Genomic DNA, 20,602 nt, shown 5'->3' on the forward strand with positions numbered 1-20,602 from the left:
GTATTGATTTTTGGTGACTTCGCGCTGCTTGCTTAGTTTGCAGGAGTACTGAATTGCCCTTCAAGATTCAAGATGCAATCAATAAAATAGGTACACTAAGACACCAAGTGTTCAGGAGTACCTAGCTCTATCCTATAAGAATAAAATATATTCTCTAAGAAGCACTGACACCTAATTTAGTCACCCTAAAATACAGGTATGTATTTGTTGGGTGTCAGTGCCTAGGCTTCATGCCTATAGAAGACAGTTGATCAACACCAGTTTACATGAAATCTCAGAGAAACCTGGTGTCTCACACATCCTATGCTTTATTAATGTTTTGTGGTTTACATATATAGAATGACAAGCCCTCTGAAGACAAACACTTTTGAATTTAGCTGCTCTGTTTTCCCTGATTTTCTCTTTCTCCCGTTTTCCTGTTCTACTTCTTTCTCTTCCAGTTCCTTGTTCTCCATAAAGCTTGGTCTAGATGTTATCTCTTTCTTCAGTCTTCCTCTGAGTTTATTCCTCTGTATTTCCTTGATTCAGTTTTTCCATTGTCTTTTTTCCTCCTTCATTACTGTCCTTTTCTATAATACCTCTCTTTGTTTTCAGCAACATTTTGTGTTGAAATGGGCTCTTGAAGAAAAACAAGGACTTGTTGCTCTAATTGTCAGAACAGCTGTGGTTGTCTTTATGATTACTTAGAAAATACCCTAGTACATATATAAAATCCATTGGTGAAAAATTTCATTTTGCAGATTTAAAGCTTATGTTTGTCATTCCTGAAACTTAAGGCTTGCATGATTTAATTGTCAAAAATAGTATGTACTTCAAATAGTAGCTTCTTTTTTTGACTCTGAAGTTTTTGAGTTTAGCCTTTCCTTCAAGTGTATTTCAGAAACCATAAGCCTTCTGCATTGACCCTTAGGCTGTAATTTGTTTTCACAGTCCTCATCACCTTTAGATATTCTCAGGACTGGAAGCAGAATTAGTCAGAAAAAATGGCTAGCCATAGTATGAAAATCAGGTATGATAATGAACTTGTATCAGGACCTTGAGCCTGGTGTGTGTATTTTTTTGCCAATTTTAGCACTATTCCTAGCCTGTCTGCTACCAATCGTCTCCCCAAAATAAAGAAAAAATAAAAAAGTGAGGGAAGATTTCCTGGTGGCATTAAAATAATTTATTTTTGACATCTAAAGGAATCAGTCTCTCACAATACGCAAACATTTTCTTTTCTAAACTCTGTCCTATTTAATTTACTTTTAAAACCAGTGATTCATAATACTTCTATAGTATAATGCTAAGCATGGTATTTTGGAATAAAGTAATAAGCTATTAAAATCAGTTCCTACATGCTGCAGTTAGTATGTACCTAAATTACACTAGTATTTTTACAATTAGGTTTTTTTTTAAAAAAAATAATTTAAGACTTTTTTTTTATCTATATATAACTGCTTCAAAATATACACTGCACTCTAATTTCTGCATTGCCTCATCTGAAATATTGTCTGAGTGCTCAAATTTTTCAGTTGTAATTTACAGATTAAGATTGTAACTTAATCTTCTCTAACTAATAGATCTAATTATCACTCTATGTCTTAGTTTTGATGTTAACACACTCTGGAGTTGCTACTAACAATATATTCCATTTGTCCATCAAAAATTTGAAAAAAGAAAACCAACCAAACAAACCCTCAGCCTCTTTTACTTCATATTCATGTGTGTTTCTAATTGTATCATTTAATTTGATTTCTAAACAGTATTTACCTGTTTCAGCATAAAGTATCCAGGCTGAGTGATTGTGTGAAACATTTAAGGATGGGCACTGCATTATAGAAGATGTCATTATATTCTTCATTGTCACAGTGGAGGTCCTAATTGTCAAGGAATAAACACATTGGAAAGTTGTTATACCTTGGCCTTTTTTCTCTTTATAACACTGTTATATTTTAGATATTTGCACTCCAAAAATCTCCTAGATAGTACTAAATCTTCTTCATTCATGGTTCGGGTGTAAAAAGCTCAAGAGTGGTGCAGAGAAGAGTTAAGGCAGTCTTATTGGATTCCTACAACAATATCTGTGGACAAGCACAATGACTCCAACCCTGAAATTCCTTAAACTTCTGAGATGTGGAAGCCTTTAATGCTGTTAAGAGGGGGATACTTGCTTTACATGAATCACCAGAAAGATCTGTTTCCTTTTACTTTGATGGTTGTTAATAATGAAATAAATCCATGCCTTAAATAATAAAGCAAAATCAAAACAATCCCTATCCTTTAAGTGGTGATATTTTCATTTCTCTTATATAATGTTTCCAGTGATAGGTAGGTGGCTTTTTGTTTGTTTGTTTGTTTGTTTTGGTTGGCTGGTTGGTTTGGGTTTTTTATAGAGATTCAGAAAGTAGTTTGGAATTTGCATCTGGATGAATATTCCCAGCACCTCCTTGAAAGGATTAAAAGAAAATCAGAGATTAGCTAGAAGGACTAACTACATAGACATACACTCTGTGGGAACCTTACTCTCAGTGAGAAGCTTTATGTTTTATAGTCTTTTAACCCACCATTTCTTTGTTTGCAGCTCACTGTTTTGTTCTGATAAGGTATTTCTGATGCCCTTTCTCTGTCATTATACAAAAGTGGTTACTTTGAGTAGATATTCTCATTTGTATAATCACCATCTTCCTATTTAGGCTCTTTAGCAATTGCTTTTAATACTGAATGTGAGGAACAGTGGAACACAGATTACTTGGCAAAGCTACAAGGGCACATCAGTGAGCCCATAGTGTGAATTTTCAGAAGATAAACTTTTGCTTATATGGTTCCTTGAATGGTATATTTTGTATTGAACTGAATAAACAAGGCAGCAGATGTGGCATGACACCATCATCCTAGGAATATAAGGAAACTAAAAGATTTTGCTAGGGAAGAGAGGGCAGTCCTGCTGTAGTTGAAACTCCCTACTTCAGGCGCCAGATCACAGAGTGCTTTCCCTGTTTAGTTCTTGGAATCTTTTTTCTCCAGCTGGGTATCAGAGAGAGCTTTCCCTCTTTTCTTGAACTTTGTTGAGGCCTTTGTGCTTTTCCCCCAGCACTTTAATCAGGATTTTGAAGTGGGAACAGGTGGCATTCCTTAGCTTCCTCCTTGCTTCTTTGAAATGCTTGAACTTAGGCCAGGTGACTACCTTAGAATGAGCACTTTACTGTAGCTGTGTTTGCTTCAAGGTGTCAAGGTGAGGGGAGAAGGAAAATGGCATCAAAAAGAGATCCTGGATAGAAGCAGAAGTTTGTCTTCAGTAAGCTAAAGGAAAAATAGAAGTAAAAGCAATGGTATGACGAGTTACAAAAATACTTTTATTGTAACAAGTCAGTAGGTTACATGCTAGTTACTGGCTGTTGATTTGTTTTAATTGTGAAAGAACTGAACATATATACAAGATTTTCTTGTACAAATAAAAATAGAATAACAATAACAAACCTACAACTTTTCTATTGAAAAGGAGTTGCTGACATTCATGATCTAAATATGGTGCCTTTTTTGCGTACACGGTAATTATATAGTTATATATGTTATATAAAGGTTGCTGTTTTAAAGGTTTGTGATACTTTAGAAATGAGTCACTTTGGAAATTCTGAAGAAATGAAAGCAATACTTCCCATGATGTTAAAATATCTTCAAAATGTTTCACCTCTTTCCTCCAGAATTCTCTCCCTGGAGTGTATGTTTTGTTTCTCTCAATTTTCTTGAATGTGCACCTTTGCAAAATTCATTACCTCTTCAGGTTTCACTGCCATATGCATCTTATGTGAATTAACTTCAGGTTCATATGGCAAAAAACTAATTTGAATGAATAAACATGGTCTTTAGTAAGTAAAGAAACCAACACCCAGAAATTCACTGCTTATAAACTCTTGTGGGGGTTATTTGGTCATAATATCTATATCGGCACTAGTGAAAATTAATTTTACATTTTTTACAAACATTTAGCAGGTAGTCTCTGAGGAAAAATCAGAGTAAACTTTGAAAATGTGTCTTGAAACTATCGTTGATAGGGAGTGTGGCTAGGAACAGAGTACTGCGGTGGGATGGAGTTTGGTCACTGTTGTCTGCCATCTCTGAGCTTTGTTTTGTTGCTTGCTTTAAACTGGATGGTAACCTCTTATTTTGGGGGGTAACTGTGTTATGTCTTATCAATTACTATCATTTCTGCATAGAGATATGTCTGGGTTTGTTTAGCCTTAATATACTCCAGATTCAGTTCTTTTACCCTGGCTGATCTGTTTCCACTGCGAATTATGTAATTGGTAGGGAAAAAAAGAAGTCCCTTTTAGACTCTGAGCAACTATTTTCCGTGCTAATATATTTTGAAATATTCAGGTTTGCTCATACACACACACATCACCTTTTTTTTTTTTTTTTTTTTTTTTTTATTCTTTTATCTTTCTGCTACTTACAGGAAAGAACTGCAGGTACAAAAGTTGCCTTGTGCTTGATATAAATTTTGATGTTACTTAAAAAAACTTCTCCACTGAAGTCTTTAATCCTTTAAGTTTGGGCTCTCCATAATCTTGTGAACTAACACATGATCATGAATTAATACAAGATCAGTGCTGCTTCAGCTGATCAGTGTGTGGCTAGATGGAGTTCAATGTGTTCTAGTTAATTCTAACTTCTTTGAACATACACATGCTTGTATGTATTCAGGGAAATGAGTGAAGACTGCTAGTTGTATCCCCTTGGCTTTACTCCCTGTCAAAAGTAAACCAAGATACAGATGTGAGAACAGATTTCCTCTATCTTTGTACAATTTGAACAGTATGGAGAGAGCAAACGAAGGAGGAGAATTGGTATTCTGTTTTTCTTTTCTCCATTTCATACTTGTTCAACCCTGCTTTTAAGATTTCCCTTAGAAAGCTAGTACTGGTTGTTATTTGAAATTATGTTTTGATGTTGTTTAATGGGTTTTTTAATGTTATTTGCCATATAGTACAACTCAATCTTCTAAACTGTAATATGTCCTGCAATGACACTTGGCAGTATTGCTGCATAAATATACCCAGCAAAACATCCAGATGCATTGCACTGAGAAGTTAAAGCTTCAAGGTGACATTATGATACTTTAGTGATGGTGCTACTGAAATGTGTATAGCTAAGTATATTTTCAAAGGGAAAATCTGGAGAATTAAATTGCTGGAGTTTGAATTTTTTTTGTTTTTGTTTTTTTTTTTTTTTTTTTTTTTAATTAGGTTGGTGTTTGTCAGAGCCGAGTTGCAGTAGATTGCTGTATAATTTTAAGTTGGCTTAGAATCTGTGCTCTGTACAATTGTAACAAAATTCATAACAAACCTGTCAATGACTTACTAAAGCGTACTACTTCTTGTTTAGTTGTGTCTTAAAGGGTTCAAATTTTTGCCATCTGTAATAAGTGTAAGAAGAGAGATGCTCTGTGTGCTCTACACAAGCACATGTATGTGTAATAGGCACATCTTGGCATATCTGAAAACATTAACTAGAAAATATATATATATATGTTGGATGAAATGGAACATCTAAAATATTATTAATGATGACAGAGTTTTTTTAAAGAGGAGTAAGACAATATTATGTCATTCTTTAAAGAAAATTCTAAATATAATTGTTCTTGCCCAGTGAAGTCCTGACTGGTTAGAAGAAGGCATGTTCCTGTATATTAAATTTTATATCACCAAACAAACCATGATCATGTGAAGATAAAGTGCCGCTCTGAACAGCACAAGTGTGATTAGAACTTCAAAACAAATCCCTGCAAAAAACTTTATTTTGAGGGGAGGTAGTCCTTTGGATGTAATCTCTTTCTTTCCTTGTCTTAAAAGCTTTTGTCACTGAATAATCTTTATATACCCTAACCTCTGTAGTATTTGTGAAACACATCCTTGCAGGCATTTAAAGAAAGTTGTAATAGACAGATTTTTGGTTACTAAGTGGTCTTTCTGCTGAAGTTGATGTATGAGCTCATGCATCCTATGCCGTATGCCAGACAAAAAGTGTTAAATTTGGAGAGAATTAGGAATTTAAGAATATCTTTATGCCTATATGGTAAGGTGTGTGAATGTGGTGGGTTGACCCCAGTCAGCAGCTGAAATTCACTCCCTGTTTCCCTGGGACAGGGAAGAGAATGGGAAAAGCGAAAGCAAGAAAACTCATAAGTCAAAATAGAGACAATTTAACAAATGAAGGAAAGAATAATAGAAAAATAAGTAATGCAAAGGCAGTAACTCAGCATCTCCCACAAGCAGGCTGATGCCCAGACAGTCTTCAAGCAGCAGTGACCTTGGAAGACAAAACAGCCCTCTCCCCTCTTCTTTACCCCAATATTTGTTGTTGAGCAAGTTGTCTGTAGTCCATATGTAGTTACATAAAGTATCCCTTTGGCCAGTTTAGATCACTTTTTCTAGCTATGTCCCACTGCTAGCCTTCTTGCATGGGGAAGGGAGAGGGGGGTGTAAACATGGCTCATCAAAAGCCAAACAACTAGTTTATTATTAACACAGTTTTAACCACAAATCCCAAAGCACAGCATCATATGGGCCACTGTGAAGAACATTAGCTCCGTCCCAGTCAAATCCAATACAAGAAAGATGGAAAATAATGTGCAGACATAATCTGGATTTTGAAACTGTTGGTGTTTTAGTACAAAACCCCATCCATGAGATCACAGACGGAATGCATAATGACTAGAAACAGATTAACACCTAAGTTCCTCTATCTTCACCCCTGCTCCCAGTTGAATTTAGTATTTTGAAGTTGTTCTGCATGTGGGAAGGAGAAAGCTCTACTTTTAAGTAATGTTTAAGTACCTCTGCATAGAGAAGCAAAATACCTTAGAATAACTTAATATGTAAATCACTCCCTTCTCAGAAAAAGATTGGACAGCAAAGGTGCATAACTGGGAAATTGCTACTACATAAATGGCATATTTCCTTCGCTCTTTTGACGTTATTACAGTATGATGCAGTGAACATTTTTGCATCTATTATAATTATGGGAGAATGTTTAAAATTACTTTTGAAATTAATAAAAATGTAAGTAAATCTGTCATAATTAGTTGCACATTTTAATTTGTGTAAATAACATACTTGATTTATTGATGGATAAAATTATGTTTCAGTGTTTTCTGATTTAAAACACTGTATCAGTCACAGTGTAGTTGTTTTTCTTCATATTGTATACACATTAATTACAGAATACCTGATTAAAATTTTTTCCACAGTGCCTGATAAATTCTGATCTCCTACTGGATAACTCTCAGATAAAATGCCAGAAATCACAGTGTATTCACATAATTTATGTTGCAAATAGTGCAACTCATAATACAAGGGCTCAGATTGTGTTTCTGACCTATAATTCAGATTTGGTTGTTCTGTCTTCTCCTGCAAGAACATTTAAATTATGCTCTCATACTTTTGCACCTACAAGCTAAAACCTATGATTGCACGACAGTTTTATGCTCATCTGAAAAGTGTGTGTTTTCCAAACATTTTGGTAAGAAAAGTGGCATGCGCAGCTATGCTGCATACATTCCCAGGTCATGATCACCATTGTTATGACTGGCTAAGGGATCAGGAGCACAAGAGCCTTTAACACTGTTTTCCACAGCATACTCGTGGAGAAATGACTGCTTATGGCTTGGACAGGCTAGATCAATGGGCTGAAGCACTTGTATGAGGTTCAACAAGTCTAAATGCCAGGTACTGCAAAGACTGTGACTCTGTCTTATGGTCACCAGAACCTTGTGAAACGCTACAGGCTTGGGAAAGAGTGGCTGGAAGCATGCGTAGCAGAAAAGGAGCTGGGGGCAGCTGAAGATGAGCCAGCTTGTGCCCAGGTGGCCAAGAAGGTCAATAGAATCCTGGCTTGTATCAGAAATCGTATGGCCAACAGAACTAGGGAAGCAATTGTTCCCCTGTGCTCGGCACTGGTGAGGCTGTACCTTCAATACTGTGTTTAGGTTTGGGCCTCTGAGGACAAGAAAGACATTGAGGTGCTGGGCCATGTCCAAATAAGGGCAATGAAGCTGGTGAAGGATCTGGAGCACAAGTCCTGTGAGGAATGGCTGAGGGAACTGGGGTTGTTTAGTCTGGAGAGAAGGAGGCTCAGGGGACCTTATCACTCTCTACAACTGCCTGAAAGGAGGTAGTAGTGAAGTGGGTGTCAGTTTCCTCTCAGATAACAAGTGATTGGGTTAAAGGAAATGGCTTCAAGTTGTGCCAGGGAGATTTAGTTCTGATATTAGGAAAAATTTCTTTACCAAAAGGGTTGTCAACATTGGAAGAGGCTGCCCAGTGAAGTGGTGGATTCACCATCCCTGGAGGTATTTACATTTCAAAGACATGTAAATGTAGCATGTAGGGATATGGTTTAGTAGTGGATTTGGAAGTGCTAGGTTAGGCTTGGCGATTTTGAGGGTCTTTTCCATCCTAAATGATTCTACATCTATGAATTTTGAATCAATTTTAATTTGATATAACAGCAAGCTGGTAATCTTAGAAACAATTGCATTCTTAAAAATAGTGAGATGGAGAACTGGTGGCTGGAGAGAGGAGGAAGGCTGCAAAATTATCTCAGCAGATATCTGTTCTGCTTGGCCTGTGATGATCCTTCTCATGCAGGTACTCTTTGGGCCTGGAGCAGGGGAGCAAGTCCACGGTGGATGTTTTGTGCAGTGACAGGAGCAGTGTTATGGATGAAAATAGGTGGTTTGAGGGTTATGGGCTGTTGGGACTTGGGTGAGAATAAGAAATGTGGTTAATGCAATGGTGATAGACATGGATGAATATAGGATGCAACCCCATTAGAAACCAAGCTTCATTATTTCCTGATTGAACAAGTTCTTTCATTAAGAAAATTAAAAATTCGTAGCTGGTGCTGATGGGTAGCCATTAAAATATGTAATTAGATCTAGTGCTAAAAAAAGAAGAAACTTACTGTTCCTCTTATTTTTGCTTTAGACCAGACCTGTTTGATTGGAACACTGTTGCTTCTCAGCAGTCACCTGTACAACGATTAGACCATGCATTCAGCATAGCCAGGAAACACCTCGGCATAGAGAAACTCCTTGATCCTGAAGGTTAGTAGAAATTATGTTCATTCTCTAAGTGGAAAATAGATTTTTCCATGCATTTGATTGTAAATAATTTAACCTTTTTCTTTCCCCCCCCCCCAAGAATTTAAATTTTGCAAGATAAATGATAAACTGAAACAAATACTTTATTTATGTTTTAATGTTACCCTTGTACTCTATTGAAATAGCTTAAGAACTGTCTGTATGTACATGCACTAAAACTTTTTTTTTTCAGCTTTGGGAGTTTTAGTGTGCGTGCACTTAATTAAAGGTATCTCAGTAAGTAGCTGATTTCTGTTTCAAGGATTTTGAGCATCTGGAGCTTTTATATCTTCTGGAAAGATCGCAAGATCAAATTGCATTTAATATGTATCCAAAATGTGTATTCAAACCCTAGATAATCATATCTTTAAAAATTATTTATACATCCCTCTTATATTGAAATTTCATCAGTATGACATGACTCGAACCACTATCATTTAGTCTTACATGTTAAAGACCTGCCTATTTTACTTTAACTCTTTTTACTTCCTCATGCAGTCATGTTTAAAAAGGTTTCTTTTTGTTTAAAAAGATTCCATGTTTTTCAATGATCTTTTTAATCTTGTCAATTTGTGTATATTCTCTACCATACTTTCGGCGTTGCTGATAGCCTAAGTAATTTTTCCTCAGAGAACATTCCTAAAGCATTCTTTATTATAGGGCGATGTTGAAGAGCTGACTTATTTCCTTTCTATGTATATATTTGTGTGTAACTGTATATATACACACACACTATCTGCTTCCACACTGTGTTCCATGTGCTACGTTTTCATGACATTTCCTATAAAGATGCTAATAAATGCAGTTTTCTTTATGTTTGTGCTTTTCTCAGTGGCTCACCTCATTGAGTTTCTGATGGGAAGAACCAGAATTTAACAAAATGCAAAAATGAATCTAAAACATAGCATTGGGTGTCTTAATCTTCACATATAGTAGGGCATGTCTCAAGACTGAACAAATAATCCTGTATCCCGTATATTTCCTTTAGAGAAATATATAAAATTATTTCTGTTTATGCTGTAGTTAGATATCATAAATCTCTCTGCTCTGTAACCTTACTGCTTTGTACAATGAAAATCTGTTAGAGGATATGGTTTAAATCAAGGCCATGATATTTTGCTCTGTTAGAAGCATCTCGAGTGGTGCTCAAAAGTGGAGCAACAAGTAAGATTTGAGAGTCAGTGATGACCTCATAGGTGAAATCTCTGTGTCTCCTGAGTATCTGTCTTATGAGCAGACAAATAGTTCCTGTGTACCAGCAATACATGGGGTGTCTGTAATGGAACTTGTCGAAGAACTGCACAGTAAAACCAGTACAGCATTGTTAGCTAGTACACTGTGTTTCATCTCCAGGACAGAATTTGTGTGAATCACTGAAGGGGATGAACAGGCTTCATATGTGCTAAAGCATGAGATTAAGCTTGTAAACTCTGAATTGGACTGGAATTGAAAACTGGGTAGCACAACTGAGCAGATATAGTCACAGTCCTTGCTATAATTGGTTTAACTTTCTTCTTAAAATAAATCAGTGCATAAATTGTTTTCTGTATGCAAAAGTCACTTTTGATTAGGCATTTTATTCTGGTTTTGGCAAAGATGCTTGCAGTTGTTCAGCCAGCAACTCTTAAACATTGGCAGTTTTCCAAAAGTCTGCTGTAATTATTTGCTGTTCAGTGTTGTAAATCTTGGTGTTTGCCACCTACTTTTTTTCTCCCCTCTACAAGTAAAAAACTGCAAACTTTTCCAGAGCAAAATTAAATTCTATACATATTTGAAACCATATGAATTTATGAAACTATAACAATTTTGTTCATGATAATAAATCTTTTTTCTGGACTGAAAAATATAATTACTGGTATATATGTATGTGAGGAACCTTGTTTGAAGGTACCAGCATAATACTTGTGTAATTTTACTTTGTATATTCATCACCTCTCCTAATTAGATACTCAAATAACTCTTAATGGCATATTGTGTAAAAACACTCTATTCTCTGTCCTTTAACTTAATAAAAACTGCAAAGGGCTACTATATTAGAAGAAAAAGGGAATATGCGTTCAGTGGTGAAACATTAATGTAACTTAATATTTATCAAAACAGCACGTGTAATTTGTGAACACTTTAAAATTTGGGTTTGTTAATTAAATGTTTGATGTCTCAGTATTTGGAATATATTATGTAGAAATGAAAAAAACTATTCAGTAAAGCCCTACTCTTCTGCAACCATACACAGTAGTCAAAAAAGAAAAGGTTTAGGGGTTTTTGTTTGTGTTCTGAAGTTACTGATAATTGATACATCTTCAAACAGATGATTAGGGAATCCATCTTAGCAATTACATTTTGAAAAGTAAATATTTTTATTCAGCCAGATGTTGGTTTTCTAGGTTATATATGAATAATATTCATTTGTTTCTGAGGTTGCTGATATTTCAAGTCTCTCCCATGAGAAGTAACCAGTTTGTTCCTTTGGCTGATATTTTAAGTCTATCTCATGAGCAGCTTTTAAAACATTGTTTCAGAAGTTGATCTTCATTTCAGTCACCAAAATGGTTAAGATATGGACTATGTTTAAGTATTTCCTGTAAAAGCTGTATTGTGTAAGTTAAAGCTTTTGTATTTTGATTCATGCAAAGATGATGGTTCTTGCAATTTTCCTCACTTATATTAACTGCTAGGAATGCTTTTTTACGTGAGCAGTATATCTTAAATTAGGCACTTGGCTTAGTTTTTAAGGAGGAGAACTTAACAAAAGCTACCCTAGTTGTTTGCATTTGTATTGATGATGCATGCGTCTTAAAACCACATACAAAACCACTAGGTATATCCTGTAAAAGGTGGCTTCTGTGTCTTTTCATCGACTTAAGAAATTCTTACTTTATACACAAGTCATAAAGTAGTTTGACAAAATTATCTTGTTCCTGTTTTGATACGACTTCATATGTAACCTTACTAATGTCCTCTTAAAAATAGCAAGCTGTATGTCTTTCTGCTTATAGCTTTCTTCTAACTAAATTAGCTAAGGACAGATAGTGATTAATCAAGTATTATCTGAAGATACTGTGTTTTGATATAAATTCCCAAAATAGGCTACACATGCAACACAGATTAAATTCTGCAGAGCTAGTCTGCAATCAGAATGTTCATAACACTGGGGGAGAAAAAGCAAACTTGTCTGCAAGAGTAAGATGTGATAGGAACTTTACTCCAGCCTCTTCCATTTCCAGGGAGAGTAGGTGAGAAAGCTGACCCCATTCCACAGCAGATTTTTTTTACTATATGTTACCTGTTGAACATTTGTTTTGTTGTTGTTTGGCTTTTCCCTCTGATGTTGAAAAGGTGTATAGAAAAACATAAGAGACAGGTTTCCTTCCTCTCTTCAGTCATGAAAAACCAGTGGAAGATTCAGGTGTATTCTAGATGCGGGAGTTGAATGTACATTAAGTTTGCCAATGATATTAAACTAGAAGCAGCTGTGGACTCTCTTGAGGGTAGAGAGGCCTTACAGGGAGATTCTGCACCTGAGACAGGGTAATCCTGGTTACCTGTATGAATTGGGGGATGAGAGGCTGGAGAGCAGCTCCGCAGAAAGAGATCTTGAGGCTGGGAGGGTGGGGTAGAGATGTAAAGAGCGGGTGTACGCTCACTCGTTTTTAAGTTGAACATGAGTCAACAGCGTGACCTGGCAGTCAAAAGAGCCAACCACGTCCTGGGATGCATCAAGTAAAGCATAGCCATGCTGGTCAGTGGAGATGATTCTCCCACTGGTGCAGCCCTCCCACAAGCACTGTGTGCAAGTTTTGGGGTCTCACTATAAGAAATGATTTGAGTGTGTCCAAATGATTCTATGAAAGATATCAAGGGGAAAAAACAAGAAAGTATGTGGGGAAATTGATGGATGGTAGAAAGTGTTATTTAAAAGAAGGTTAATAAAGACCTAGGCATTAGTGGGCAGGATTCAACAGGGAAAATGTGTTTGCAAATTGAACTTTTTAGGCCCAAGAATGCCTACATAACTCACAGCGACCTTTTGTTTTAAGACATTTATGATGATGCAACTAAGATGCTTTAAATCTTAATAATGCTCTCTGTGATCCTTTAAAAGAAAAAAATAGTTATTTTCCTTTTCATTGTACAAAATTAATATTTGTGAGCTTCCAGTCATGTTTCATTCAACTCAAAATATCATGTATTTAACATTGCCAAACCCAGTTAATTTAATAGTGGGTTTTTTTGGGTTTTTTTCGGATTTGAACAACAAAGTTTTACTACACTGTAGTAGAAATGTGTGTGGGTTTTTGATGTTATTTGTTATTTTCTTTTTCTTTCCTTTTTTTTTTTTTAAGACCATTAGTCTTGGTACAACTAAGGAAAATATTTTACTGTCTTTTCAAACCTTTGTGATGACTGTTGAGGTATTTTGGATGTGAAATTGAGTTGCTGACTTTTTCAAAAATTTTAGTTGATTGTTTGCAATGTAAATAACTCAAGTTGTTAATCTCAGACTGCTCTCTTGAATTCACAGTATTTTAGATGTAAATAATATACCCCACTGAACATTTTTCTTTGAAAAGTTATGAACTTAGTCTTCAGCTCCCTATATTACTCATTCTATTGTTATAAGAATAACAATGGGAATGAGTTGTGATGGAGATATTTGCCATCTTTGTTGGTATGGGTTCACTTCAGCTAATCTCAGCAAAAGACATAAAATACCTTAAGCAAATGAACCAAATAATGCTGACATTAGTAGTTACAGCTCATATAAAGAAAAGTTTGAACAATTGATCAAGCTGTTAAGATTAAGCTGTATCTTTTAATAATATCTAATTACCAGTGCCTGCAGTTACATCTCTTAGTAGGTAACTGATCTTTTGTGATCGTTTTATCTATATTGCAGTTGTGGAGAAAAATGAGCCCAGTCTTCATATACAAACTTCAGAAAATACACTAAAGGCTACTGTGTTCCTTGTTGTGTGTCTACTGTTTCATGAACAGCTTTCAATCTCACCAAACAAAAAAAAGGACAAGCAAACAACAACAAATGTGTTATGGTCAGCAACACATAGTAGTTACATGTTATTGTCTGTATACAGTCTTGCTTCTTACTTTGGGATAAAATAGACATGCCATATAGGAGCAAAAATCTTTGGAGGAACCATAAGGAGTGCTCGCTCAGTAGCTGAATCTGGGAATACAACTGAGCTGTGTCCCCTTACCCCTTAAAACAACTAAGTGTGAGTGTGGTAGCAACAGCAGCAGGAGATGAAGTTTTTATGTGCTCCCTTCTAAAACTAAACATTTGATTCTTGATTTAATTAACTTATTCCTGCCGTCATTTTTTTCTGGGTGTCGTGCTTGTTTGTGCTAGCCTAATAATAAAGAGGCTATGAAGTTATAGAACGGCATTTCTGCTGTCCTTTTTAGGTGAAATAATATTCCAGTTTCTTATACTTTACTACGTGGCCTGATAAAAACCTCTTTTAATCCATCCCAGTTACAATTTCCATATTTTCCTTAATTTGCACTGATGACATGAGGTTTTGGCACCATTATTAAGTGATAATGAGACTCAGAGAGTTTTCCATTTGATAACTTTTTTGTTTGATCTCAACTTTGCGTACTTCTGTAGCTCAACAGTAATGGGTTCTACCATACCAGTAGCACAGGGAAGAGGCAAAGGGAAGACCCTGTCAGTGTTGTAGTTAGTGAAGTTGTTAACCCTGTCTGTACCCAGAAATTGTGTACAGTGGTAATACTGATTTCCAGTTTATTTTATTACCCTTGCTGATATGGCTCATGTCAAGGGAGTACAAGAAGATACTTGTTACTGTCATGCTCTGAAGTTTAGAAATGTTTTGCCTAGTAGTTTCAGTGTCAGGGATTTGCTTTGAAAGGCAGGGGGAGAAAAGTCACAAGAGCTATTTGATACCGTACTAATGAGAATAATCAAGGAAAATGCTGGGTCAAGCTTGGAAAACATTATTTCATTTGCAAAAAAAAAAAAAAAAAAAAAAAAAAAATTCGTTTTCTGAGGGTCAGAAAAGTTGACAATAAGTCATAAGTTTTATTTTATTTTTTTTTTTTTTATTTTTTTTAATTTTTTAATATCTTATTTCTGGGTTGCTTTTGCTTCTATTTGAAAAGTGAGTATATAAAATGCAGTTTAAATATATACTCACATAAACTATCAAAGCAGCTATATCTAATTTGTGTTTCCTGAGCACCATCGCCTGCTCTTTTGAGGTATTCAAGTGTGCATTTTTAGTGTTTCTGTGAAACGTTTGATTAGTGGATGGGTTTGGTTCAGATGATGACTTCTGAAATTATGGGCTGTGTCAAGCCAGTCAGTGACCAGTTGTTAGCTCTTAGCAGTACTCCTCAAAACAACAAAAAGATAAGTCTCCTAAAAGAGGAATTAAGAACTCCTGTTCATGTCATGTTTCCTTCTCCATGCTGTTTTTACTTGAGTCGAGAAAGTTTCCTGCTAAAAAAAACCCCAAAGCAACAACAACAAAAAAAACAAAACACCCCACAGAACAAACAAACAAAAAACCAACCAAACCAAATTAGCATTGAAATACAACAATAAAAGCACAACCCTTTAACTATTGCTTTACTACTTGTACAAATTGCAGCTCTAAGTGCTGGATATGTCATGCAATATCACGTACTTTGGTTTGTATCTCAGCTCTGAAATGCAGAGCAAGAGAAGGGCTATGGAAATACCTCCGAAAATATCAGCAGAAGTATACAATTTATTGGCTGTCTAGTGCAATAGGTAAACTTTTATCTGAGTGAATTTGTTATACAAATAGGTTTTTCAAGTGCTTGCTAGTTTGATGTATATTTCTGTTGTAATATTTTACTTTACAATTCTCTTTGAGACATGCCAATTGAAGTTGTGGCTGCGCCATCCCTGGAAGTGTTCAAAGGCAGGTGGGATGTGGCCTTGAGCAACCTAGTCTAGTGGAATGTGTCCCTGCCTGTGGCAAAGGAGTGGAACCAAGTGATCATAGAATCATGGAATCATAGAATAGTTAGGGTTGGAAAGGACCTTAAGATCATCTAGTTCCAACCCCCCCTGCATGGGCAGGGACACCTCACACTAAACCATGTCACCCAAGGCTGTGTCCAACCTGGCCTTGAACACTGCCAGGGATGGAGCATTCACAACTTCCCTGGGCAGCCCATTCCAGTGCTTCACCACCCTTTTTTTGATCTTCAGGATCCCTTCCAACCCGAACCATTCTGTGACTCTGAAATATTTGCCCCCAAAATCAACTACATTTCTTATTTTCCTGCTGATAAGATGGAAGTCCTGCTTTTTCTTTGCAGTCTCAAGCAAACAGAAAGACAGCAAAAATGGTAAATATTTATGAATAGATTTATTACTACTTCATTGACCTATGAGCAGTTTAATTATCAAGACAATTCTTAAAAAAGGCTTACTGAAAATAGAGATGGTTTGTGTAAAGAGTTGTAGAGTATGGGAGATGACACTTGGAGGTTAATAATCAATAAAAAATCTGGAGGAGGGCTTTCGCTTAAAATTAATTAAAAACCCTATTGGTTATCTTCAAAACCTTCATTTTTTTGATAGCTGTGTTTGCTCTAGTTAGAAAACCCATAAGCAACTTGTTAACTGTCTGTTAATACTGATTTGAAGACCTTTACTTAAGAGAAAAGCTCATACAGGTGTCTTGAGTTTGCAGGATTTTTAATTTGGTCTGAAACAGAAAGATGATTAAGATGTTTACTTGCTAGGAATGAATCATGTTAATTTGTAACATGTTTGATTAAAATCTCTGGATGCAAAAACGGAGAGATGAAGCATTAATGACGTAAACTTCCTTTGAGCACACTATTCCCACTAACCCTCTGAATACAATTGAGCACAGTTTCAGCCAAATAATGAAACATAAACGAAAGATTAACCACCTGCTAAAACCTGGTAGCAGGTCAGAAGTTTGAGTCAAGTTATCCAGTATGCTGAGCCTTGTATAAGGAACAAGAAATAAATTACTTTGCTCAAAGGTGAATGCCACATAAAGATAGTTCTTTTCAGATTGTGATTGGAAGTTCTAAGTGTTTTGCTACTCCAATAAAAAAAAAAAAAAGGAAAAAAATTAAAGAGGGCTTTTTCCAGTTTGCAAGTTATAAATATTTCATATTTCTACTCTAATACCTAGCCATTATTAAGACTTCAGCATTAGAACCACTGGTGTCTCTTGTAACAAAGTTACGTAAAGGTAATAGTGGCTTAAATGAAAATACGTGTATCAGTGGGGAAAACAGGGGAATTGGGCAAATTGACCACCTTTCAGCACCAATTTGTGTGGGGAACAAACATAGACAAGACATGTATTTGGATGGAACTTGGTTGCTAGCCAGGGTCAGCTCACAACACTTATGTATTAAATGGATTTAAATGCAAATGTAATCCAAATCAAAATGAATATCCATTGGTGTTCTGTTATTGACTCTTTTGTGAACTGTTTCATTGTGCAGATGATAATACAAGATTTCCTTGGCCTCTAAAAAAGAGGCAATGATCATGTCTTCCCTATCCCTAAGTGAAGTTTTGTTAGAGGTGTGTCCTGGGTTCAGCCACAGCATGTTATGCCCAGTATATAAACTGGGAGGAGTTACCCAGAATGCCCAGTTCGCTGCTTGAGTTGGGCTGGGTATCGGTCAGTGGGTGGTGAGCCATTGTATTCTGCATCACTTGCGTTTATTGTTTTCATTTTCCCCTTTTAGTTTTATATTCTCCCCCATTGTTCTTTCGCTTATCATTATTATTATTGGTGGTAGCAGTAGTGGTTTGTGTTATACCTTAGTTACTGGACTGTTCTTGTCTCAACTTGTGGGTTTTGCATTCTTTTGATTCTCCTTCCCATCCCTCTGGAAGTGGAGGGGAAGAAGGTAGGAGGGAATGAGCGAGCAGCTGCCTGATTCTGAGTTGCCGGCTGGGCATTAAACCACAACAACGTGTGATGGCTGCTAGTGCCTGGACTGTTTGTAACTGTCAATTCCCTACTAAGGGCAAGAGATACAGAACCAATGTTGTTGCACCCGGGACCAAAATCAGAAATACAGTTATACTTCCATCTTCTATGACTGTAAAGTTGTTAGTTTACGGCTTGCTTTCCCAGTATGTGCACAATCTACAAGGCCAGGATAGAAGAAAATCTATTTAAGTGAACAGAATTTAATAGGATGAGGTAATGGTGCATACATGGCCTTTGTTTATTCTTCTGATTGAATTTCTGTAAATTATGAATTCCTGTGGTTCCCCCTCTGTAACTGCAAACACCAGTAGATTGTCTCCAGGAGAATAATTGTCCTTTAAAAACACAAATCTCAAGATACATATTTACAAATTGATGTATTAAAGTTAGATATTTCTACTTGTAAAGAGTGAGAAGTAGTTGTTGACAGGAACAAACTTCTGGAAATATATGGAATTCTACAAATTGTAGTCTGAGGACAACTGAAAGACTGTATAGAGCTCATATGCATTGCTGCTCTATAGAATCTATAGTAATTGCATATTCATTCCACCAGTGTTGCTAATGATAACATTTTATTAATCAAGGAGTTTGTGCATGTTTATTAAGGGAAAAGATTCATCTGTGAAACTAAAACTAGAATTTAAGAGGCTTTTCTAAGGAGAAATTGTGTGTGGAAGAAACACGTAGCCTTAGGATATTAATATGCATTGAATTCTACTCAGTAATGAATGGTTGTCATCATAGAAAATATTTGGGATGGCACAGGAAAACCCCATTGTGCCTTTCCCAGCTTATATATGCTATTTCTAGCACTATTTTTTGTGTGTAGCTTATTCTGTTACTGTTTTTCACTGCATGCATAAATGTATAAATTGCACCTATTATGCTTACTATACAGGGTTTTGATTTTTTTTTTTTTTTCTATATCTTAGCACAGCACCTGTCTGAAAACAGTTTCTTTGAATTAAGTGTTAGGAATGGAGAAAACAAGTGGTGCTGAATGTTGCTCCTAATGTGTGTTCTTACATGGCTGGCATTAGTATTCAGTATTACCACATAAAATTTTAAAAATAAGTATCTGGCATATTTGACCTCTGAAATTCAGATTGATATCTTCTCTTTTGACCTTCAATGTTACGTAAATTGTATATTTGTATAGGTGAAGCACTTGTTGAAGAATCACTTTGGTTCAGTGAGTTGAGTATTTCTTCTGCATTAGGAATGCACAATTTAGCTTTACCTTTTAACTTGAGGTAACATGAGTCTCTCAGAAAATTCAAAGCACATTGCCAGAGCTGATTGCCTGAGTACTCTTTTATATATCTCTCTTGCACATGATGTGGCCAAATGCAGAAGGGTACTGTTCTAGTTTTCAAGTCAACAGCTAGGGAATTCGTGCTTTGAAACCAGAGCAATCTGGATGCTAAGTGAGCTACAATGTGGGAAAAAATTATGATGAACAGTATATTGGCAAGTGTTAAGCTTTTATTATCCTTTGGCAGTAATCTTTTCCGTTTAAAATTGGTAGATGAAACTTTTTTTTTTTTTTTTCCCCTCCAAAAATGTAGTGTTACAAGGCGGCAATTGTAGTAAAATTTGGGATGGGTAATAAGAAATACTCCTATTTACCCTAAGAAATATACTGAAATTAAAGCTTTATGGAATTGCCTGCAGAAGCATTTATTTTCTGGCAACACATCTTTCCTGAGATGAGTCTATCCATGAAATTTATTCCACAGAAGAGAGTTGTTCTTCAAGGAAAATCCCTTTTGAAGTCCAGATAGTATTGATCAAATTTCCTTTCTCCAGTTTGCTGTTACCACTTTAAAGAGTTACAGTATGCTTCTGCAGTACATCAGCAGCAAGAAGAAAACCAAGGGAATGGTAGCTCCAGTGCTCAGTGAGTCAGGAGACCTCATAGCAAAGGATACAGGAAAGAATGACATGAATTTGATAGATGGGCCACTTGGTGGATTAAGAACTGGCTGGATGGTGGCAGGCAAAGAGTTCTGGTCAGTGGCTCAATGTCCAGCTGGAGACCACTAACGAGTGGTGTCCCTCAGGGATCGATGTTGGGACTGGTCTTGTTCAACATCTTTCTCAGTGACATGGACAGTGGTATTGAGTGCGCCCTCAGCAAGTTTGCCGATGGCACCAAGCTGTATGGTTCGGTTGATAAGCTGGAGGGAAGGAATGCCATCCAGAGGGACCTTGACATGCTTGTGAGGAGGGCTGATGTCAACCTTATAAAGTTTAACCATGCCAAGTGCAAGGTTGGGTGCACCCAGGCACAGCTACAGGTTGGGCAGAGAAGACATTCAGAGCAGCCCTGCAGAGAAGGACTTGGGGGTGTTGGTGGATGAGAAACTTAACATGAGGCGGCTTCAGTGTGTGCTCGTAGCCCAGAAAGGCAACTGTATCCTGCGCTGCATCAAAAGGAGCGTGACCAGCAGGTCAAAGGAGGTGA

General features: G+C 36.4%; 1 protein-coding gene across 1 annotated transcript in view; it reads left to right on the forward strand.

The window, feature by feature from the left end:
• Positions 1-20,602, forward strand: part of DMD (dystrophin) — a gene marked incomplete at both ends in the record, with an annotated part of 1,114,107 nt that overhangs the window by 277,986 nt on the left and 815,519 nt on the right. The window contains one exon of the mRNA XM_080612996.1: positions 8,970-9,088. Coding sequence (XP_080469122.1) covers positions 8,970-9,088 — 119 coding nt within the window. The remainder of the gene's footprint in view (positions 1-8,969; positions 9,089-20,602) is intronic.

Source organism: Psittacula echo (assembly GCF_963264785.1).
Source record: "Psittacula echo genome assembly, chromosome: 3".
NCBI lineage: Eukaryota > Metazoa > Chordata > Aves > Psittaciformes > Psittacidae > Psittacula > Psittacula echo.